Raw genomic sequence first — 24,051 nt, forward strand, 5'->3', positions numbered from 1 at the left:
AAGGTGTTGACCCAGAATGTTCTTCATTCCCAAGCATGACCATGTGGATTAAGTACTTTATTTTAGGGATGCTTATTACAGACCTTGGGGTGAAGATCAGTTGGTATTGTGTTTGCCTAGTATTCATGAAGCTCCGTTTTCTGTCCTCAGCACTTGGGACATGGAAACCAGAGGATCAGAAGCGAGCAACCTGGATTACATGAGACCCAGTCACAAAACTTTAAAGACTGACTCACTAGAGAGCTGAAGTCAAGGCTTTTAATGGGAACTAATCACTAGAGTGTCCTCTGCCATGCTTGCAGAGGGAATGTTGGGATTCCCCTCAAGTGTCTCATTTACCCCATCTATGCAGAGTAAGCCCAATCATGTGAGTCTTCCCACACGTAGCTTCCAGCAGCCAGCCAAAGCTAACTTTATAAGCTGGCACTCAGACCTAATGCAATATCTGGCACAATATTAGTAAGAATATGCGTGTATGTATATAAGATGTATCAGAAGACAGAGCTTGGCCAGCAAGCAGAAAGAAGAGACCTTGTGGAAATGAATGGTAGTCTTTTAGTGCTATCCAGAGCAAGAGCAGCACAGACTAGGACCCGCAGGCATTTCCAAAATGTGGAATAATACTGTGGTATTTCTTCAGTGCTGGGAATGGAGCTCAGGACTTCATACAGGATAGGCAAGCTTGGGTTTTTTGGTGGTGGTGGTGGTGGTGGTGGTGGTGGTGGGGTGGGTGGGTGGGTGGGTGGGTGGGTTGATTGGTTGGTTGGTTGGTTGGTTGGTTGGTTGGTTGGTTGGTTGATTGGTTGATTGGTTGGTTGGTTGGTTGGAGACGTGATCTTACAGAGCCCAGGCTGGCCCCAACTCCTGAACCTCCTACCTCATTTTTCAAGTGCTGTGACTGAGAACATTTCTACCTTGCATGGCTCATACTGCATTTTTCTGGGCTATGTTTTTGCTTATGTAACTAGCTTTATTAATCTTAGCAATCACAATAGTTAGGAAGGGCTTCCAGGCCACTAAAATGACTTGCTGTATTTTTGGTCACCACTTCTATTGCTTGCTTCTTTCATTTAGATTTTTGATTGATTTAATATTCACATTTATAGCATGAAATGTAGAGATAGCATGTTTTTTCTGAATGTGGGAAAAAATTACTGTGTTACACATACAGAAGTCCTATGTGTTTATAGTTCCTTTTCTGTACTTTCCATTCTGTTCCATTTGTTTTCTGCCTACTCTTGTACCAGTGCAACACATTTCAGTTACTGAAGTTTTTAAGTATACTTTAATATCTGATGAATCTTCTCTTTTGCTTTCCTGACTGATTTTGCCATTTGAACTTCAGCAGTACATTTTTTTTTTGTTGGCGGAAGAGGAGGTGGGTAGGAGGCACTAGTAGCTCTTTTTATTAAGCTTGGTTCAAATTTTAATACATTATCATGACATTTTAAAATGGGTTCATCTGTAAGAACATAATGTGTCTTCCCATTTCTTTACTTTTATTTATACCCTTTAGGATTTCTAACTTTCTGATTTATTCAGTTTAATCCTAGGAATTACATCTTTTTTGTTGCTTCACCAAATAATTTGTTATTAAAATTGTATCTATTATAATAGATCTGCCTTTAGAGAAATTATATTCTAAATTATGCAGAGTACTCCACTTGTAGTCTGAATGTCCACTTAGTTCTTGCTGTAATGAGCATGCTGGCACCATCCTGTATGAGTTGTTGCTGTGAGACTCAGTAAGGGATTTATTTACCCATTCCCAGAGCCTTTGAGACTGAAAGCTAGATCTTCCAGAAAATTCACCCTGGTGTATCCAGTGGGACCTCTGTTTCAAGAGACCCAGATAACCTGTATCTGCAAAGCTACAATTATGTATCTGCTATTACTTTAAAAAATCAGTCTACATAGTGAACATCACTGTTTTGGTGGCAGTCCTTTTTAGCAAATTGGTATGCATGGTAATGAAACATGAACTGCATATCTGCAACTGCTGCTGTTTCCATATCTGCTTGTAAGTTAGAGCCCAATCTGTACACTAGTTATATGCGTTGGAAAATTACTAGGTCACTACACTTTGTCAAATCTTTAATGAAAGTCTTAAATTCTTATATATTGCAGAATTTCACAAACTTATTTGGACAGCCACTCGTCTGCTTGCTTTCTCCCACGGCATATCCAAAAGCTTTGCAAGGTATGTTCTTTAGTGCCTGTTAGACCAATAGGTCTTAAGGAAACAAGACCTTATTTGTTTTGATCTCCCATCATGATTAGGCATGGATGTATGGTTCTTGTAGCAAGTGTCAGTCTGAAATATACCTGGAATCCTTGCTGGCAAGGTTTCGATAATGTGCTGTGATTAGGCCTTGAAGTGATTCATCTCTGAGAAAGAAGTGATTTGATCCATTGCTGAGAGAGCTCCTGGTTTATAGATTTAAAAATCGGCTTTGATTTTCTTGTCATGTTCATATAGCATGATTTTCCTACATCTTTGGTTATATACCTTAGGCATCTTTGAAGACTGTAAAATTGCTGGTCTAGGAAACTTCTCAGCCTATGTCTAAGAGTTAGGATACTTGAGCTGGCACAACTTCAAAGTTTCTTTCTCTTCTTGTTTTTTGTTTACTTTTTTCTTTGAATTTTTATCTTATACTTTTAAAATAAAATTCTCTTTAGAATTCACCAGAAGGACAAGTTTGTTTGGGCCATTTCTCCAGTTGCTACAAAGGGAAAGCCTTGTGTCCTTAGTATTTTGTCCTTGATAGGTTACACATAAAATCTAATTCTAACTCCCAGTCATTTCCTAGGTCAAATGCTAAGTGAAACTTCACACTGTCTTAGCAGTACTTGTCACTGTTTCACTATCTCCCTGACTGTGAATAGTGCTGATGTCTCTGTGGGAGATGGCATTATACTGCTACTTCCCAGCCCGAAGTCCAGTCTGCTGACATAGTTTGACACAGGAAGTGATGGTCAGCACTTGAATGCCTGAGAGAAGCTGGAGACTTACACCGTTGTTTTAAGGTAAGTTCTGCTGTTTAACAGGGAAAATCTTGTAGCAATTCTAAGTTCACATAGCCAAAGCCAAATCCTAAGGGATAGAACTTACCTTCAAACAACGGTAAAATTCTCCTGCTTTGAGGACTTTGCATCCTGTTTCTTATTGTTTCTGGAGGAAAGTAACCTCTTCCCACTACTAAAGAGTGCTGTCATCATCCTGTTTTAATGTAGTTTTAGTTAAAACTACATGGTCAAGTGGGTTAATACCAAAATTCAGTTAGTGACTTCATCGCACAAAGAAGGAGAGCACAGACATGCCAGCTGAACTTGAGTCCCAGCCTAGCCATTTACTAGCTGAACTTGAGTCCCAGCCTAGCCATTTACCAGCTGAACTTGAGTCCCAGCCTAGCCATTTACCAGCTGAACTTGAGTCCCAGCCTAGCCATTTACTAGCTGAACTTGAGTCCCAGCCTAGCCATTTACTAGCTGAACTTGAGTCCCAGCCTAGCCATTTACTAGCTGAACTTGAGTCCCAGCCTAGCCATTTACTAGCTGTGTGACTTTGAATGCTAGTCAGCCATTTTGTTCCTCGGTTACTTCATCTATCAAATAGAAATAATAATAAGACTTAACCCTATAGCATAGTGCTAGGTACCTAGAAAGTACTCAGTTTGTGATGTTAATATGTGTGTAGTTGTGATTTATTTCCTTAATTTTTTTTTTTGTCCAACATCCTGTCTTTACACTATAAAGTTTAGACTACAAATACCTCTAAGTAAAATTCAGCCACCAGACAGATTAAATATTCTAATATTCAATTCAGGATTTATTCAGTAGCATTGTTGCTTCTGACCTCAACAACAGGGCTTGGCACTCTGGCCACAAAATAGATGTATTTATTTGATAAGGTTTCTACAATTTTGATGTCTGTAGCTCTATCATTAGTCAAGACATACTTTATTCATGCAGTACAGTTTTTAAGATTAATTCATCAGGCTAGGCACTGGGGAACAGCACTGCATCTGATATTCCAGTTGTGTTTCTCATCGAGCCAGTGTCTAATAGAAGATAGAGATGACCTGACAGGAGGAAGCATAGTAGTACAAACAAGGAATTGCTACTAACACGCAGGAGTAAAGCAAAGGGAGAGATGATGGATGGAGATTCAGAGTGACTGAGCAGGCAGAATTCCAACAGAAAAACTGTATGTGTTATAGCCTTGAGCTATGAGAGCCTGTAAAACATTAGAGAAGTTTAAGTGGTGTCTCTGACTGAAGGGATTATGTGATTGAATGATTAAAAAAAAAAAAAAAAACCCTTTAAAGAGTGACAATATGACTTGAATTGGAGAGATTGGAGTGAAAAATGCTAAACAGAGGAGGAGGATAAAAGAGCGTGCAGAGAGAATGGATTAGAAGGATACTGAGGAAAGTAGCCAGATGATGGTGTCAGGAGCTCAACAGTGACAGAATGCTAAGCTTGCTGATGCTACAGGACTTGCTGATAGACTGGGAGACAGAAAGCAAGAAGACAGGTGTCTGTGGCTCAGGTATTGGTGGAAATCCTGAATCTTGATGAGAATCTGCATTAGAAAACTGTAGAGGAAAGCATGTGTTGAATTCAGGGTCTTTCTGAGAATGGAGTGGAATCTAGCCCAGAGCTGTTCAGTAGAAATGTAGGATGAGTTGCATATATAGTGAGTGTTAACAATATGCCTTTTTGTGCTAAGTCTTTGAAGTCTGTGATGCATTCAGAGATAGTTTGGAGCAGCCAGTCTTTGTGTATGGTAGATCACAGGAAAGCACAGAACCAAAACTATGGAATTCAGTCTTATTCTTTGAAAATTAAGCATCCATGAGCATGAGTGGCAACTAATGTCCTAGGAGTTAGTGAGATCAGCAATGTATATGGCCAAAGACAGAAAATATTGACATTGAAGAGCTAGGCAGATTATAGGTATGGTTTTACATACCTACAATCCCATACTTGGGAGGTAAAAAAGGCAGGAAGATCAGGAGTTCAGGGTTGTCCTTAGCTACTTCATGAGTTTAAGGCCAACCTAGGTTCCTTAAGACCCTGTCTCAAAAAGGGCCTGAGTTGCAGAGAAAGAACAACTATCAGAAAATTGGCAGATCAAGTACTCATCAGATATTTACATCATGGATGCTTCATGAGGCAATACTTGCCATATTCAGATGAAATTGGTTAGTTGTGTTAAGCTAGTAAGAAATGCGTTTAAGCCGGGCAGTGTGGTGCATACCTTTAATCCCAGCACATGGGAGGCAGAGATCTCTGTGAGTTCGAGGTTAGCCTGGTCTACAGAGTGATTTCCAGGACAGCCAGAACTGTTATACAGAGAAACCCTGTCTCAAAAAACAAAAAAGAAATGTGTCTACTTATCATTTTATAATTGAAGGAGGCTCAGTGTTTTTATTTTATTCAGAAGGCAATGTACCTGGGATGTGTTTTCATCGCTTCATGAAGAATTTACGTTGTTGAACTGTGATTTACTGATACAGCTTTAATTTTATACATTATCAGGATATTAAGATATTCCTCATGTGTTTGCTAACCCGTTGTAAACCTCTTGTCTGTTTGTAACATGTTTGTGATTACAGATCAGTCTCAGCGAGGTAGCCTCTTCACTCTCTTTTTGAACAATCCTCTAATGGCCTTCCTATTTGTCTCTGGATTGTCAAGCATGCGTAGAGGCCTGTGGGAAAAGTGTCAAGAATATCTTCGAAAAATCAACCGTGATATTGCCCAGCTACTGACCCATTCACGTTCCATAGGTACCCTGCTAATCTACCTGAACACTTCACAAAGCTTACTGTAGTTTCTGTCTTAAATGGTTTCCTACTGTAAACTGGGTATTTTAAGGTATTTGTCCCAGATAGGAAAGTCATGAAGGCTTTCCTTAACTTAGTTCCCTATTGAAGTGGCATTTTCATATTGCCTCCATTCACTGCCCCCTTCTCCTCTGCAGATCAGGCCTTTCTCCAGTTTTTCGGAGATGAGTTTCTTCGATTGCTTCTCACAAGGTTTGTCTTCTGTTCAGCCACCATGAGGATGCACAAGGCCTTTCGGGTAGGCAGTGAAATCATTAAAAATCAAGTTCATTATTTAAATCCATTATTGCTAGTCATGTATTACATTTTACTTACACTAAATAAGATTTAAACAGATTCAGAATAATATTCAGAAGAAAGCATGTGCAGCATTACGATGAGCAGTACTGTGGGCTTGGTGGTACGTGCTTATAATCCCAGTGCTTAGTAGGCTGAGGCAAAGCCTGTCTCTTAAAAGCTGAAACAGAAAAAGATTCACAATGCTGTGATGCATGTTCCCTTTGGGAATATTTTTATGAGCTGCCTGTATTCCCAGCACTTGAGAGGTAGAGGTCAAAGTTCAGGGTCACCCTTGGCTACCTAATGAGTTTGTGGTCAGCCTGGGACATATGAGACAATTGTCCTTTTTTTTTTTTTTTTTTTTTTTTTAAACTTTCTTTACCTAGGAGGACTGTTGTGGGTCCTGCCAAATCTCTCCTCAAATGCAGCTGATAACAAGTGTTGTGATTATTTACCTTTTATTAAAACCTTGTTGCTGGGCAGTACTCAAGAGGCATATCACTGAGTTTGAGGCCAGCTGGGTCTAAAGAGCAAGTTCTAGTACAGCCAGAGCTACACAGAGAAAACATGTCTCCAAAAAAAAAAGTGTGCTTTGTTTTCTGTCTTGTATATTAGTGGATTTATATTGCTTTATTTTAGTCAGTAGTGTTCTGAGGGCTGGAGATGTAGCTCAGTGGTAGAATGTCCACCTAGAATGTACAAGACCCTGAGTTCAATCAGCAGTATCACTGGAAAAATTATATATATAATATATGTGTAATTATGTTATAAATGTATGTACATGCATATATATGTGTGTGTATGTATGACATTGCTGCAGTTGAGCCATGTTGATTATAGTGTTTATTCTTTGGCATTGTCTGTGTCTCAGTTACTTACCTTTCTGCCAATAAAGGACATTTGGATTGCTACTAGGTGTTTATTGTATGAATGATGCAATAGTAGCTCAGGAGGCAGAGGCAGGTGGATCTCTGAATTCAAAGCTAGCCTGTCTATAGAGCAAGCTCCAGGGCAGCCAGGGCCAGAGAGGCCCTGTGTATGTTGGCCAACTATTCTTGGGCATGGGGCCTGCCCTGGAGTGTGATTGATAAATCCAATGACATTCCATTGTAGAAAACTGATTTCCTTTCCCTGGCAGTATCAATTGCAGATATCTCTTGATTGGGGTTGGGAGTTTGTCTGGTTTGTACTTGTGCTGGTCTTCTGCATGCTGTCAGTTTCTGTGAGTTCAGATGTGCATCACCCCTGTTGTGTTTAGAGGACACTGTTTCCTTGGAGTCACCCATCACCACTGGCTCTTAGAATCTTTTCATCTCTTCTTTTGCGTAGATTGCTGAGCTCTGGGGTTAGGGTTTGATGAAGATATCCTGTTTAGGATTGAGTGTTCCACAGCTCCATTCTCTGCACATTGTCCATTGTAGGTCTTCATGTTATGTCATCTACCAAAAGAAGTTTGTCTGATGAGAGCTGGGTGATGCACTGAACTGAGTCCTAAACAAGTTGATACTCATGGGGTTTTTTTTGTTTTTAATGTTGTCTGTTGCATTTTTTACTTCAGCGTGCAACATTAAGGGTTTTATTTATATATGTGTGCTGTTTGTTTTGTTTTGTTTTGCTTTTCAAGACAGGGTTTCTCTGTGTTACAGCTCTGCCTATCCTGGACTTTGTAGACCAAGCTGGCCTCGGACTCACAGAGATCTGCCTGCCTTTGCCTCCTGAGTTCTGAGATTGAAGGCATGTGCTGCCACCACCACCTGGCTGGGTTTTTATATATATTTATATTTTTAAAAAGCTTTTGTAACTTAAGTTTCAAAATATTCTGCCACAGATTTGATTTTCTTTCCGGTTTGATTTTGTATAGTTTGATACAGTCTCATTGTGTAGTCCAGGCTGGCCTTGAACTTTCTGTCTTCCTACCTCAGTGTCCTGACTGCCAGGATTATAGGTATGCCCCACTATTCATGCTTACAGTAAAGTGCACAAAGTTGAAATATACCACTAGTTATTGCATGTGTTACTACATGGTTAATACTTTGTGTTATTGTGAATGCAAACCTCTACTAAGTCATACATCATTCCAGAATATTTCCTCCCTAACCTTTTTGGTGAGTCTACAAGCCACTACATCATAGATCATTAATCATATGATAGTTTTTACACTGCCTTATGAACTTGAATCACATTGGATTGAATCTTGTGTAAAGCCATTACTAAGATTGACACATTTTGTTTCTTTTATCATTAGCTTTTTTTTTTTTCCAATTTTAGTTGGTTTTTGTTTTTTAGTGTTTGTTTTGTTTTGTTTTGTTTATGTATGTGTGTTTTGCTTACATGTGTATATGTGCACCACATGCATGCCTGGTGCCCATGGAAGCAAGAAGATATCATTAGATCTCCTGGAACAGGAGTTTTGGATGGCTTTGAGCCACCGTGTGGGTATTGGGAACTAAATCCAGGTCCTCTGGAGGAGCAACAAGTGCTCATAACCACTGAGCTGTCCCTCCAACTAACTCCACTTAGTTCTTTTTACTTCTGAGTAGTAGTTCATTGTTCTACTGTTGATGCTCACCTGGGTAGTTGTAAGTCATTAGTTAGTAAAATAAACTCTTCAGTACAAATAGAAGAGCTTCTGTTAGTCTTTGCAGATTTTTTTTTTCTTTTTGTAATTTCCCCACATGCAGAAAAGGCTTTGTTTTAATCAGAGTGTCATATTTTATACTGCTTCACCACTAGACAGCAGCTTGGTTAGCAACTTAGCTAACAAGACCTTTTCATTTTCGATCTCTTCCAAGATAATCATTAGGAAATTTGGACATCGCTGTCTCTGTTCCTACCTCTTTGTCCTCTTTCACTGACATGACCCAGTGTCTCCTATTGTCACTATTTTGCTTTTCTTTCTTGATTATTTGTCATTCAGTGTAAGTTCATCTTTGTAGAATGTGTCTTCTACTTCAGACCACTTGCCCCTTCCTACTTTTTGTTTTTTATCAGCAGAAAGTTGTTATATATTCCATTTCTAGAAACTGCCAGACCTTTTCTCAAAGCAGGTCATTATCACTCCCATGGTATGATAGTTGCTTGTGTACCTGGCTGCACTGGGTGCCATCAGGCCTACATTCTGACCAAGTGGGTTAGATCCAATATGTATTTTACTCATCAGTAATAGTGGTAAATACCTTTCCATCTGCTGGCTGGCTGGCTAGTTTGTTACTTGTGTTTGTGGTTGTTTGTTTGTTTTTTAATAGTAACAAAAGTTTGACTTGTTCAGGAGATCCAATTAATCAGGTTTTCTTTTTTCTTCAAGTCCCTAAGAAATCTTATCCATTCTAAGTTTACAAAGGTTTTCTGTTTTCTTCTAGGAGTTTTTATTTTAGATTTTGTCTTTTTTTTTTTTTTATGGTATAGAGTATTACACCTAACAGTCATAGAGGTTAACAAATATTTGTGAAGTAATGCAGTGTGCAGATGTATTAGGCTGACCCATAGGAAGCTATATTGAGAGTTTAAAATTGTCACTTGTTAGTAACTGAGGAAGCTGACTCAGGAACATTGCCATGTGTTAGAAGTATAACAAGATCCTGTCTAAAGTTAACAAATAAAAGTTCCAAACCAACAAAAAACACATATAGTAGTAATAATAACTGACAAGAGAGGAAAATAAACAGTGAGCTACTCCTGTCAAACTGAGTAGTTTCCTCCCATAAGATTGTGACACATAACTTTCCTTATTTAACAGGAAACTCGAAATTACCCAGAATCCTATCCACAACTGCCAAGGGATGAAACTGTGGAGAATCCTCACCTTCAGAAGCATATTTTAGAGTTGGCCTCCATTCTGGATGTTCGGAACACCTTCTTTGAGAAGTCTATGGACGACTATTAGAGCCTCCTGTTTAACAGCTTTCGCCTTCCACGGGCTTTAGACGGTGCAGTTTTTATGTAATGACAGAGATCATTATTCAGTTTTTGTTTTTGTTTTGTTTGTTTTGTGTGTGTGTGAATTTAGGAACCACCATTTTAAAAGCAAACTGAAAAAAAGTTCAAACTTTTAGAATAACTTTTAAAATACAGTCTTTCAAGTCTTTTAAAGTCTCAATCTTGAAATTTTTATTTTTTGGTTTTGAAATTAGATACTTACTTCCAATATCTAATCCTACATTCAGATAGGTATTATTGCCTCCCTAAGAAGAATAAATTGTTTATTTTTACATAATGAGAATAATTCAGAAGTTATACTTGGACCTTTAAATGTCTGGATTTAGGAAATCCAGAGGTGAAACTGGCCACATGGGCTACTGAAAATCAAGAGCAGAGCCCTTCTGTGGAGTTTCTTTCCCTGCACGATAATAGGTAGGAAAATAATGTACAAATGGATTTCTTGAGATCACTAAATTTCATTAAATGTTTTCAAACTTTTAGAATCTGTTTAGGGTTGATTTACATCTGGAAATTAAATATTCACTTGGAACTTTGAGGTTACAGAGCTTACTTAGAATGTGAATATATTATCATGAGATTTGTTTGTATATTTTATTTTCTCTCTCTCTCTCTCTCTCTCTCTCTCTCTCTCTCTCTCTCTCTCTCTCTCTTTTTTCTTTCCGGAGCTGAGGACCGAACCCAGGGCCTTGTGCTTGCTAGGCAAGTGCTCTACCTCTGAGCTAAATCCCCAACCCCATATTTTATTTTCTTTGTGGTCTTGAATGCTGGAAATATAAAGGAAAATCCTTTTAAATATTTCAGGCAGAAATCAAGTCGTTGGTTTCATAATCCTGCACTGTCTCCAGTAGGATTTCTATGTAGACTATTCATTGACAATATCAGGCTTTAAAGTGTATCTTGATGGATTCATTGGTATACTCACTGCACAGTTTCTAATTCTTTTTCATATTCAAGTTTCCAAGGCATCAGTGTCAGAGATACTGTCAATGTGAGTTGAGGATAACTGGATTACTGGAAAGTAAATTGTGAGTTGGTTTTACATTTGACAATTTGGTAGTAAGATATTAAAACTCCCTATGTTTTGTTATTTTATATTCATGCACAAGTTTTTATTTTTATTTTAAGTAGGGCTCAGTAATATAAAGGTTTTTGTGTGTTCTTCTCCTCCATCTCCTTCATAATCTCAAAGGTACTAGCTGTGAAGGTTCCTCCCATCATGGCTCCTTTGGACTGCATGGCATTTTAGGTCAGAAATGTATGACTCACAGGCCTTCTGCCTGTTTTCTGTATAGTCTCATTGTCTAACTCTGGTGGTTCCTAGAGAAATGGGGTATTTATTTCCTGTACCTCTTTCCTATGCCCCTAAGGAATTTTTTTCTCCCTGAGACAGGGTTTTTCTGTGTAGCACCCTTCCTGGAACTCACTCTGTAGCCCAGGCTGGCCTCGAACTCACAGAGATCCACCTGCCTCTGCCTCCCGAGTGCTGGGATTAAAGGCATGTGCCACCACCCCTGGCCCTTCTAAGGAAATTTTGATGTGTTGTTTTAAACTGGTTATCTATTCTCACCTAGAGTAACACTTAAGGATAAGTTACACTATCTTCATGAAGTCTGGGTTATGGTTGGATCAGGGACTTAGGATGTTTTATTTGTTTTTAAAATTGCTTGCTTGTTCTTTCATTCAGTATTTTTTAAAGCTTAGAAAAAAGTTACTCTGGGAAAAAAATCTACTTCCCACCAGGTGGTGGTGGCACACACCATTAATCCCAGCACTGGGAAAGCAGAGGCAGGGAGATCTCTGTGAGTTTAAGGCCAGCCTGGTCTACAGAGCAAGTTCCAGGACAGCCAGGGCTACAATACAGAGAAAGCCTGTCTCAAAAAAAATAATAATAAAAAATAAAACAAACAAGAAATAGCCTATTTGCCTTTGTTTGCAAAACCATAACATATCATGGTTTTCCTTTCCCAACTCTTCTCCTGGACTATAGCAGTAGATGATGATTAGCTGTCTGGCCTCTTGTCCAGTCCCCTTTCTTGTGTGCTGTTTCTACAGCATACAATTTACTGTCCCTGACATTTAAAGTGGCTCTGTCCTGTGCTTAATCCTTTTTTGCTAAGCATAAGAACCACTGCTTTCAAATCCAAGAAATCTGAGTTCTAATCCTGTCTTCTCTAGTAATTAGCATGATGCCCTTGACAAGTAGCTTCATGTGTCTGCTTCTTAGCACTCCTCTGTATAAAACAGAGTCAGAGCAACTCACCCAAGATCCTATTCCTGTCTGTGATTCTACAGTTTGGAGCCTTGATTCCAAAAATGTTGATTTCCTCCCTGTTGCTTCCAGAAAAGTTGATTTGTATGTTTTTAGCACTATAACATCCTTTTCATATCATGTTTAATAAGATTGTTTTTTTTTTTTTTTTAAATCCTACATCCTACTTAGTTGTTTTGAGACTTGCTTAGAGAGACTGTCCTGGGAATATTAGACCTTCCGTGATCAGAAATATATGTGTCTTAGAGATCATGAAGTAAATCTAGATTATAACACAGGCCCTTAAACTAATAGTAATGCATTTCCTAACTGGTGGTTAAAGATCTACTTTTTTTTTTTTTTGAGCTGAGGATCGAACCTAGGGCCTTGCGCTTGCTAGGCAAACACTCTACCACTGAGCTAAATCCCCAACCCGTTTAAAGATCTAGAGTGGACCAAAACTGAAGCTGTAGCTCAATGGTAGATCTTAAGCTAATATTCAGAAATCCAGTGTTTGGTCTCCATCACTAGGGGAAAAAAAAAATCAAAAAGAAAAAAATAGAAGCAATTTTGAGATGGGTATGGTGATGTGTGCCTATAGTCCTAGTACATAGGAGGTGAAGGCAGGAGGATTGCAAAGCCAGGGCTAATCTAGACTGTATAGCAAAAGCCCATCTCAGAAATAATTGCTAAAAGATCTTGAATCCTTTGAGAGCAAAACTACATAGGAAATTTGAAGCTTTTTTTAAATCTATGCCTTTAAACAAATAAACAAAAAACATGTATTATATAGTTGTACAGCTGCTGTGTACCACATTTTCTTAATGACACTTGGAATGCAAGAAAGGAAATCTAAAAATCCTTGCCTTGAAGATGAAGATTGCGGCTTAGTAGTAGAACCTTGCCTAGCATGCACACAGCCCTGGTTTCGGTTCCCAGTGCTTAAAGGTGGAGAGCTTCAGGAGTTCAAGGCCACCCTAGGTATACAGAGTGAGCTCTTGATCAACCTTGGCTATATCAGACCCTGTCACAAAAACAGATTTGCTTATTTTAAGCCTATTTAATCATAGGTTTTCTTTAAAAAAAAAAAAAATACCTTAAATATTGGAACTAAAGACAACAAAGCTGAGGAAGCAACATTTTTGTACTCAAATTGCACAAATCTCTATAGATCCTGGTAAATTTTCTAGTCTCTTAAGAAGCACACGCCTTTAATCCCAGCACTCAGGAGGCAGAGGCAGGCGGATCTTTGAGTTTGAGGCCAGCCTGATCTACAGGGCAAGTTCCAGGACAGCCAGGGCAACACAGAGAAACCTTGTCTCAAAAAACAGCAGTCAAGCAAACAAAAAACAGCTGTAAACCAACTAGAAAGCATCAAACTGCAAGAGACCAGTTATACACAAAGCAAAGTGAAACACAATGAGATTTTCTTTCTGTATTCATATAGTTCTGATATAAAGCAGCCACCTTCCCTGTTTTATGGAAGAAGAAGCTGAGATGTCAGAAGCTGCTAAACTCATCTCAGCCCCCTCTCTCCAGTCTCTCAGGCTTCTTTCTGTAATGAACAAGAGGGAAAACTTGAGAGCTATATTTAACATAAGAATTAAGATTTTATCCTCACTGTATCAAATACTCAAACTAGTCAGGATGAAGTTCAGTCATAGAGTGCTTGCCTAGCATCTGCAAGGCCCTATGTTTAATTCCCAGTACAATGAATATTCATGCCAGTGAATCATTAACTCTAGCATATTTTTAACAATTACAAAATCATGTTTTTTCCTTTGATTTTAGTCATGATATATTCTTTGTATGTGTTTCCTTCCTAGGAAGTGGTGCTCTCGAAACCTTTCAAAGCACAGAATTTATTGTGCCCTTTATATTTTTAAACAAAGTTTAAATGTTCCACAGTTTGGGAATTGTACTTGAGGTTTTCCTGACTCGGGTTTGGGTTTGGAGTTTGGTTTTGTTTTTCTTCTCTATCACGCAATAGAATTCTCTTAAATGGGTAATGGTACTGAATTTCATTAATGTCAAGGGAGAAGTCCAAATAAGACTCCTGAATCAGTTACAGACCCTTCTCTAGCATTATTCTCTGTCTGTGTCTGAGGTGTGGTTTCAATGTAGGTGAAAAGTCTCAATTATCCCTGGAGACTTATAGTCACCCCAATAACCAGAGAATGTTCTGGAATAGATACATATTAAGGTGCCAGGATCTGCAAACTTGGCCATGCCAGAATCATCTGTCCACCTTGTGTGAGTATAAGACAATATGAATCTGAATCTGAATGCCTTGAGTCTCCTGGTGATATGAGAGTGATTTCTGTTCTCATGTTTATTTGGAGAATTAAAGAGTATTTAGGTTGAGGGCTCTTTTTAGAACTTATTTATTTGAAATTCTTATTTTTAATGGCATGTGTATATTTTTGTGATGCTAAATGCAATCTCTATAAATTTTTTGTATATATGTGTACATATCTGAATATCTTGGTATGCAGTTATACAGTGTGTGTATATTATATACCCATACCCATTGTGGGCTGAATTTATTTTAGTTCTGTGAGGACATCAGAGTGGCATTGTTCATGCTACTATAATTAGGTTATGGCTGGATCTCATCCACAAGCCTCAATTTTAAGGGGCTGTGTTGGGATAAAATGGGCTCCTTTGGAGTTGAAATTAGGATATGAAGATATTAAGAAATGGCTGTATATTCTCAGCTTTAAAGTTATGTACAAACTTCAATTTACATTGATAAGTTTGCTAGAAACCTAGAAACCTAAGTTTGTGAAACTGAGACACCAGGAGGGTCGTAATCTTTCTTAGTCCCTTATTTTTCTTAGCACATATTTGAGAGCTACTACTGAGTAGAAAATTGTTTATATTAGGACTTTGGGGGCTATTGAAAAAATTACTTTGCTTACGTTTGAAAATAGGAAACGGCTTTTAAGTAGAAGAAATACCCATGTTTATCATTTCAATATCTGATATTAAATTTTAATTTTGGATTTTTTTCCATTAATATGCTCATACTGTATGTGTCACTGTGAGGCAGAAGAAAGGGCCGAACCTTGGTGGGCTGGACAGAGAGGAGCTGGGTTGTTGATGTGTGTGTCTATAGCAGTGTCTGTTTAAGTAGACTTTTCTTTCTGGCATTGCATATCAAAGATGAGTCTTTTGGTTTGGTTTGTGAAAGGGTTTCTCTGTGTAGCCATGGCTGTCCTAGAACTCACTCTGTAGACCAGCTGGCCTTGAACTCAGAGATCCGACTCTGCCCCTGCCTCCTGAGTGCTGGGATTACAGGCATTGTGCATCACTGCTCAGCTTGTTCTACAGTTTAACCATACATTCACCCTCGAAGTAGATTTCTTAATATGCAGTGCCTGAGAGGCTAAGAAACCCTCAGCGTGGGCTACAGGAAACCCTGGCTCAAAAATCATATCAGAAAGGCTTGGGATGATAGTGTTGGGGCAGTAAAATTATAGAAAATATGTACAGTGCCAGTTTGTGATGTTTGGGATATTACAGAGTATATCTTTAGTTTACACATTTATTTGCATGAATGAATATAAAGGATGTTTAAACACTTCTATACATTCACTGAAAAGAGTAAAGTTATTTCTGCATTGTAAAATATAACTACAAGACAACTTCCTAATTCATTCTTCAAAAAATCAAACCTCCTTTATTAACATTAAATTGTTTTAAAGAGAAAAACCAGTTCAGGTCAATTCTACCACTTTTAAAATTATTACATTTATCTCTCCATTGTTAATAAAGCACCCAGTTATTCATAACACCTTTGTGTTATGAATGGGTTGGGGATTTAGCTCAGTGGTAGAGTGTTTGCCTGGCAAGCACAAGGCCCTGGGTTCGATCCTCAGCTCAAAGGAAAAAAAAACACCTTTCAATTATACTCTTAGTTATCTTTTTTCAAAATACACTATGATGCATTAAGGTGTTGTTTCTGAGAAACACTTCAAAAAATATTCACAGGCTCTAGTGTTGGTTAAGCAACCAAAGCTTTTTTCAGGTTGTTTAAAACGATGGTACTAGGGACTCATGAGATGGCTCAGCAGTTAAGACTCAGCAGTTTATTTTTTTGCTTTTTTAAGACAGACCCTGTCTATGTAGTACTGGCTGTCCTAGAGCTTACTATATAGATTAAGCTGGCCTCGAACTCACAGAGATCCTCCTACCTCTGCCTCCTGAGTGCTAGGATTAAAGTTATGTACCACCATGCCCGGCCAAGAGGCCTCTTACAGAGGACCTGGGTTTCATTCCTAGTACCCACATGGCTCCTCACAACCTTCATTACTAGGGCATCTGACATCCTCTTCGGGTCTCTGTGAGCACTGCATGTGTGTGATGCATAGACATATTATGCAGGCTGAACACTCATACACCTAAATATTCATTTATTATTTTTTTTAAAAAAACATAGTAGGTAAGGTTGATGTTGTGCCTGTAACTTCTGCCCCAAACAGTTACAAAGCTGGTAACTTTGCAGTTGGATAAAACATGAATTGCTTAGAAAACCAAGTCTTTCCCCTACATTCTCTTGAATGCTTATATGCTGATGACATACACATAGTCAACTCCGAGTCTTTCCTGAATACTGGGACCACTTAACTTAATGAAGATAAAAAGGTGATTTGCCATCGTCCTCAGACTAGGCTTTCCAAACATAAATCTATACATAGTCCCATTTTCCTTGAGCTCTGAGCACAAGAGTTAATTTTCATATTTAATGGAGAATAATTAATGTGTGGATGGGATAATCGCCTGCTTACCTGGAAGGAATGATAAAGAAGAACATGTGATTAGGCGAGCATAAGTGTATGAAGTGTAACTAATTTGGTACCATAGAAGTATTTTCTTTGGAATTCTGTAACTATGTTTTCTAAAGTGAAAATCAGTATAGAACTCCATTTTTACACAACACTGTTAATTATTCAGAACTGTAACACCATTCATAATTTTAAAATATCCTTATTTCTTTTTGTGGTTTTATCTTTTTTTTTTTTTTTTTTTACATTAGCAGACTACTCAAAGCAATGGTTTGGGGGTTTTTGTCTTGTTTTGTTTTACATATTCTGATAGTAGATTCAGACTTTTAAAAACAATTTAAAGTACATTACATTGCATTGTACAGACTTGCTTACAGACTCAGTCTGAATTTAGTCACAGAACAGTCTACAAGTTGCAAATATTTTTCCTTTAAGTGGACAATTCTAGTCTGTATCCTAAGACAATCACCTTTTTAGATGTATTGTTTATAGGAATATCACTAATTTCAGATTTCAGACTTTAATTTTCTCAGAGGCTGATGAAATGAAAATTAATGAGTTGAGTTACATCACTTTAAAATTAAAGGAATTATGGCAAGTTGTTACAGGTCTGCAGTGCAAGGTATTTAAATTTTTGTTTTTGTGTATTATCACTGTTTTGCTTTTTTTTCCTTTTAATAATTTATTTTTACTTTACATTGGTGCATTACCTGCACATATGTCTATGTGAGGGTGTCAGATCTTGGAGTTACAGACAGTTGTTAATTGCCATGTGGGTGCTGGGAATTGAACCCAGGTCCTCTGGAAGAGCAGTCAGTGCTCTTAACCGCTGAGCCATCTCTCCAGTCCTCCCCCCCCCCTTTTTTTTCCTTTTAAAACTGTCATGAATGTCCACTGGTCCCTGGTTCAAAAGTGAGATTTATAAACATTACAGTTTGAACCATGAATTTTCTTAAACATGAAACAAGCAAAAATAGCTGGGCAGTGGTGGTGCACACCTTTAATCCCAACATTCAGGAAGCAGAGACAGGTGGATCTCTGTGAGTTCCAGGACAACCAGGGCTACACAGAGAAACCCTGTCTTGAAACCTTCCCCCCCACCAAAAATAAATAAATAAATAAATAACCATTATAAAATTTCAAATGATGTTACCCCTTTCCTCAGTAAACATTTCCAAACCACAGAGACATGCCATTGTATGTTTCAAAATTTAACTCCCATCCTCTTCTGCATCCCTAAGTTAAAAGGATACAATGATGTATTTTAAAAACTTCAAGGGGGGAGGGGGGGACTAAAGTGTCATAGGGTAATAAATTTTGTTACTAGTTCCTGAAAAAATGGGTTTTTTAAAATAATTCTTTATTATATCATCATTAAATTACATTGTGTGATTCAGTAAAGTAATTCAAAACTTGATTTTTGTGGCTTTTTGTTCACCACATGGACCATAATCACTAGTTTTCCAGACTTTTTTTTTTTTTTTTTTTTTTTTTTTTAATAAGCCTTGCTCTTCAGCTCAAGCCCTGTATGTTAGGGGGTTGTTAAAATTGAAGCAGAAAGGTCTTATGTACTAAGACATGCAGGTAAGTGTCCAACACATTCTTAATAGAGACTGCAAGGGAGGCACTTCTTCCCCAGATAAGTTGCCCTGGTTTTCGAGCACCAGTACAAGTAGTGGTTGCATTTGTCACTGAATCACATGAAGTAGTCAGAAATTACCTACTTTACTTTGCTATAAAGATTTGTATAATTTCACAGAACTTTGTTGTTTTCTGAGCAGTTTCCATTTTAAGACTGTTAGTTAGCTTTGTTCAACGTATCACTAAATGTTAATTTAATCAAGTAAGAAGTTTTTTAAAATTGTTTGATTTCTTTACCGTAAAAATAATGGTAAATCCATTGTCTACATTGTTAGTCAGAAATGCACTTGTTGAAATCATAGCAGAAACTATACTTGACTTTCTAGTAATATGAAACACTTTATTAAAAAATTATGCTTGTCTGTAACTGAAATGTTATAGAGTTGTAACACTGTAGGGATTATAGAGTATATTTATTAGCTCTCAAGAGATTGAAGCACAACAGCTTTCTTGTAACAGTCCGTATCCAAGTGCTCTCTGTCATGCAAGTAACAGAGCTAACCAGTTGTTTATGTCGTTGATCACAGATCACTGTCATCCTAGAGGCAGTCTTGTTCACTTGTATTAAAATTTGGGTATTGTGAGTTAATATTTTAGAATAAACCTGTCAGTCAGCTAGCTCTGTAAACTGTTCGGATTCACAAAGTTTATGTGTTAGTGATAAATTTTGAAGAGACTATTACTATAATGACTTAAGGGGAAAATTATATTGTCAGTATCATTTGACTTGAACATTTGCGTTGTAAAAAAGTCTTGTGTTTTGGTGTTTCTACATTGCTTAAACCATACTTTCTCTTAAAGGAGTTTTGTCTTGTTCCTTTCCAGCAGTCATTTTCTGCTTTTGTCTGTTAAATTAACATTTTATAAACCTTAGATATTGACAAGTTCTTGAACATTTTCTTGAGTTGATCACTTGACTCGTGATTTGTCATAAAGGATGCAAGCCTTTCACTTCTTCGCTATATAAATTTCAAACACTGTGATTCTGCAGAGCAGATTCTGTAGGCATTGCAATGTACTTTCCTGTTACACAGTGGCAGTCACTGAGGGCACTTAAGTACTAGAGGTTGGAAAATAAAATGTTGTTTTGATGTTTGTTAAATAACAAGATTACAGAACATTTGGTTTTTGTGGTCAGTGATTTTTGCATTGATAAATATTCTCTAGAATGTGTATACATTCATCAAGTGTGAACTCTTGTTAATGAATTTTGTATCTTGAATCACGTATATATTAAGTGTATCATCAATATAAAAAATAAACATTATTTGCTTAAAGTTTTGTGTATTTCTTTAGTATTATTGACCTGTTTCCTTGTTTGGGGTTATATATACCTCAGGCACGCTCATAATGCTACTTTGTAGATTTGAGAGTACTGATTTTGCTGTTTGCTACAACTAGGACATGGAGAAAACTAGAAACAATGGATGGAATCAACAAACCCATGGGCTGGTATTTCCTTGGGCAGGACTGAAGTTCCTTTAATGTAGAATGCTTGCCTTGGAATTGAAGAATATAGAAGTCCGGGGCAGAACAAGAATAATGAGGTTCTAGAAACTTCTTTCAGTTGTATGAAATGTGCACTAGACAAGAACTCGGACGTCAGGTGCTAAAGTTAAAACCTGGATCACAATGTGCAAGGTACGCCTTGTAGTTTTTCCGAGTAGTTTCCTGTAGCCAAAGGACCAGCCCTCAGGTACCGCCTGCCCCAGGACCGCGTCAGCCACGGGGCTCCTCCCACTTCAGAAGCGAAGTTCTCGGCGGTCGAGTGCAGCCTGGTTGGTATCAGCGGTCCTGCACATGCTGATGTGGCAGTGGCCGGGCAGCCAAGATATAAGTACCCGCTCCCAGTTGCCTTTCTAGCCCAATGGCCCAAACAACCCGCTGGCGGGCCGATGAGTTGCTTGTGAGCGCATGCGCGAGCATAGAACACACCGACGCGCAACCACTTCCGGCGCGCGGCAAACGTGCGGTTCCGGGTTGGTGCTCGGCTAGCCCGCTGGAGGTGGGGGGCTGGTGACGCTCCTCGCGCCCCCGAGAGTCCGCGGAGGCGGGGCCGTGTTGGCTGCCCCAAAAGCAGCAAGTTCGCTGCCGAAGCCGCAGGACGCAAGTAGGCCTCCTCCAGTAGTCTAGGGCGGTCCGCTGCCAGGCGGGGACACACCGGACCTCGACCCAGGGGTGGGGGCGTTGTTGGAGTACTCAAGGGACTCGGATGGGGGCGGAAGCGGCCCCTTGACCTGGGGGTCAAGCCGTCCTGCCACCTTAGCCAAGTCACCACTTCTTTCTGGGACGCAGTCTTCCTGCTGTCAAGCAGAGGTTGGGTCCCTCCCTTGGTTGACAGCACTATCGAGGACGCGGCTCCAGAGCGAGCCAGAGGGAGTGGGATCCGAATTGCGGTGGATGGCATCTCTGGACCTTAAGCATCTGTATGAACTTTGCTCCAAAGACTTAGTGCTAGTCAAGACACAGAAAGCAGACTCTCAGGTCTGACCAGGTAAACACTATGTGTGTGAGGATCAGCTAAGAAACACTGTCCCTTGGAAACCTTCAACTAATTCAGTACTCCTAGGAAGAAATGAATGTAGGCACCTAACGCTGTGAGAAATTCTTTCTGCTTTTGTAAGTGAAACTCAGATTGTTCACAGGGACTGCGGTGCATCCTCTTAACAGCTGTACTATGGTGACAAGATGTTTTGTCCATTTAACTCATCCCTGCCCTCCTTTCATACCGCCTTCGATGAACGTTTTGGTCTTGCACTTGAAATATCCAACCCGTTTTATCTTTGTTTTCACACAGGGCGGTGACTTTGACCTCCAGACTGTTTTAAATATAGTAGATAAGACAGGTGAGTACAATGGTTTACAGATATTGGGGGTAAAATTTTTGAAGGATTTTATAGACTTAATGGATAATCTGAAGTGGTAAGGAATTATTTGTCATCTTAGAGCAGTGTATCCTTCACAAGACATGAAAAATTAAGGTTGAAACAGAATGGTAGGAGTTTGTTTTGTTTTGTTTTTTAAACAAGATCACACTGTGCAGCCCTGGCTGGCCTGGAACTTGCTGTGTAGACAAGTTCCGGGCCAGCATTGAACTCACCGAGATATTTGGCCTTTGCTGGGATTAAAGGCCTGCACCACCACACTTGGCCCAGTAATGTTTTATATACGATTGAGAGGAAATAATTATTTAATCTCATGGTAAATATCATATGGGAAGAAAAGAAATTGTAGCTTGAAGTAATATTTTGAAGCACAAAGAAAATCACACATTTCCACACAAATGTGAAAAGTTAAAGAGTATCTGATGGCTATATTTAGTCTGAGTTTCTTGGGGTTTTTTTCTAGGTTGTGATTCTTTTCCCCCTCTGGGAAGAAGCACCTAATTGAAAACCAGGGATTGAGTTGCATATTTTATATCTTTTTACTTTTGTGTCTTTGACTTACAGAGAGCACTAAATCCTTAGTAAACATATTATTAGAAGATTCAAAAGCATTAAGTAATGATTACATGGTATTGACCTGGGAAATATTACTGCATGCCATACACCATTGCTAATGTAGTGTACTAAAACAAAAAGTTGAGATTTCTGAGTCAGAGAGCTCTGTGTTCAGATACTAGCCCTCTAATTTAGCCACATAGTCCTTGGCAGGTTATTCTGCCTCTTTCTGACCATATGCAAATGAAGTACCTGAGTGCTTTTGTTGTTGTTGTTTGTTTTTTGTTTTTCGAAACAGGGTTTCTCTGTAGTTTTGGAGCCTGTCATGGACTAGCTCTATAGACCAGGCTGGCCTCGAACTCACAGAGATCCACCTGCCTCTGCCTCCCAAGTACTGGGATTACAGGCGTGCACAACCACCACCCGGCCCCTGAGTGCTTTTTAAGTGTTTAATAATTGTGTTTTCTCTGTGGTGTGTGTGTGTGTGTGTGTGTGTGTGTGTGTGTGTGTGTACTTATGAGACTACTTTTGAAACCTGAAGCTTAACATGACAACTGAGATGTGAAATCTTTCTAGTGTTTAACTTGAAGCTATCTCTTTCATCTGATTTATAGATACTGTGTTGTCAAAATTCTTTGGCCAGCATTTAAGTGAGATGCAGCTAAACTGGAGACCTGAACCTTTGTAGGTACTTGTGTCTTTTATTTCATTCACTGAGAAGTTCAATGGTTAGTTACCCCTGCAAGATAGCCACACAGAAAAAATGTTCGCAAAACTAAAGAAGAAAATTGCAGAAGAGACTGCTGTTGCTCAGAGGCCAGCAGGCTCGACTAGGATCCCAAGGTCTGTGAGCAAGGAGTCTGTGGCCTCTATGGGAGCTGACTCGGGAGATGACTTTGTAAGTATCTTCTCCTGCTTTGAATATTTGGTACAGTCTGTATATACTTTTTAAATACTATTGCAAGAAATCTTTCCATTGGAAGCTTTTAGATTGCATGATTATTTTATGCTTTTTCTAGTTTATAGATGTAAAAAAAACTGCATATCTTTCTCTCTCTCTCTCTCTCTTTCTCTCTCTCTCTCCCTCTCTCCCTCCCTCCCTCTCTCTCTTTCTCTCTCTCTCTTTTCCCCCCTTTGGTTTTTTAGGACAGGGTTTCTCTTTGTAGCCTTGGTTGTCTAGGAACTTGCCCCATAGACCAGGCTGGCTTCAAACTCCCAGAGATCCACCTGCCTCTGCCTCCCAAGTGCTGGGACTAAAGCCCTGTACTACCATTGCCCAGCTTTATATTTCATTCTTAGTAGCATTTGGTTTTTGTTATTTGTCTGTTTTTCCCTTGTGTATTTTGTTCATTACCTTTTTTCTGTTTTTCTAGTTATATGACCTATGCATTTTTTTTATGTTTTAGTCTGTTAAAATGCATGCCTTGCTGGGTGTGGTGGTGAATGCCTTTAACACCAGCACTCCAGAGGCAAGCAGAGCTCTGTGAATTTGAGTCCAGTGTCATCTCCAGAGATAGTTCCAGAACAGCCAGGAACACACAGAGAAACCCTGTCTCGAAAAACCAAATAAATAAATAATAAAATGTACATCTTGTTTCCTCTTCAGGCACATACACTTTAAGTCATTGTTGGTTAGCAGGGTCTGTGAATTATGGACTTAAGTCAGACAGAATGCAGTTTTATTGGGAAGGTTGATGGAAAATTATTTCTAATGGATTCAGTATTCAACGTTTTGTGTGTGTGTGTGTGTGTGTGTGTGTGTGTGTGTGTGTGTGTGTGTGTTTGGTAAGATTTCACAATAAATATACTGCTTTATCAGAAAAGGGTCATGCTTAAGGATTAAACTAAGTTAAATGGCTCTT

At 38.8% G+C, this 24,051-nt stretch overlaps 2 protein-coding genes across 7 annotated transcripts in view; both read left to right on the forward strand.

Moving 5' to 3' along the window:
- Scai (suppressor of cancer cell invasion) overlaps positions 1 to 10,690 on the forward strand; it is a 103,822-nt gene extending 93,132 nt beyond the window's left edge. For all 3 annotated transcript variants that reach the window (XM_036186288.1, XM_036186289.1, XM_036186290.1), the window contains 4 exons: positions 2,128 to 2,200; positions 5,625 to 5,798; positions 5,993 to 6,093; positions 9,871 to 10,690. In XM_036186288.1, coding sequence (XP_036042181.1) covers positions 2,128 to 2,200; positions 5,625 to 5,798; positions 5,993 to 6,093; positions 9,871 to 10,017 — 495 coding nt within the window. In that variant the 3' untranslated portion in view covers positions 10,018 to 10,690. The remainder of the gene's footprint in view (positions 1 to 2,127; positions 2,201 to 5,624; positions 5,799 to 5,992; positions 6,094 to 9,870) is intronic.
- A 10,030-nt stretch (positions 10,691 to 20,720) lies between these two features.
- The window catches only part of Golga1 (golgin A1), a 50,138-nt gene continuing 46,807 nt past the window's right edge, over positions 20,721 to 24,051 (forward strand). For 2 of the 4 annotated variants that reach the window (XM_036183075.1, XM_036183078.1), the window contains exons 1-3: positions 20,721 to 21,243; positions 21,547 to 21,595; positions 22,804 to 23,087. In XM_036183075.1, coding sequence (XP_036038968.1) covers positions 22,953 to 23,087 — 135 coding nt within the window. In that variant the 5' untranslated portion in view covers positions 20,721 to 21,243; positions 21,547 to 21,595; positions 22,804 to 22,952. The other 2 variants (XM_036183076.1, XM_036183077.1) reach the window with 2 other exon arrangements.

The sequence above is a fragment of the Onychomys torridus genome, chromosome 4 (assembly GCF_903995425.1).
Source record: "Onychomys torridus chromosome 4, mOncTor1.1, whole genome shotgun sequence".
Taxonomy (NCBI): domain Eukaryota; kingdom Metazoa; phylum Chordata; class Mammalia; order Rodentia; family Cricetidae; genus Onychomys; species Onychomys torridus.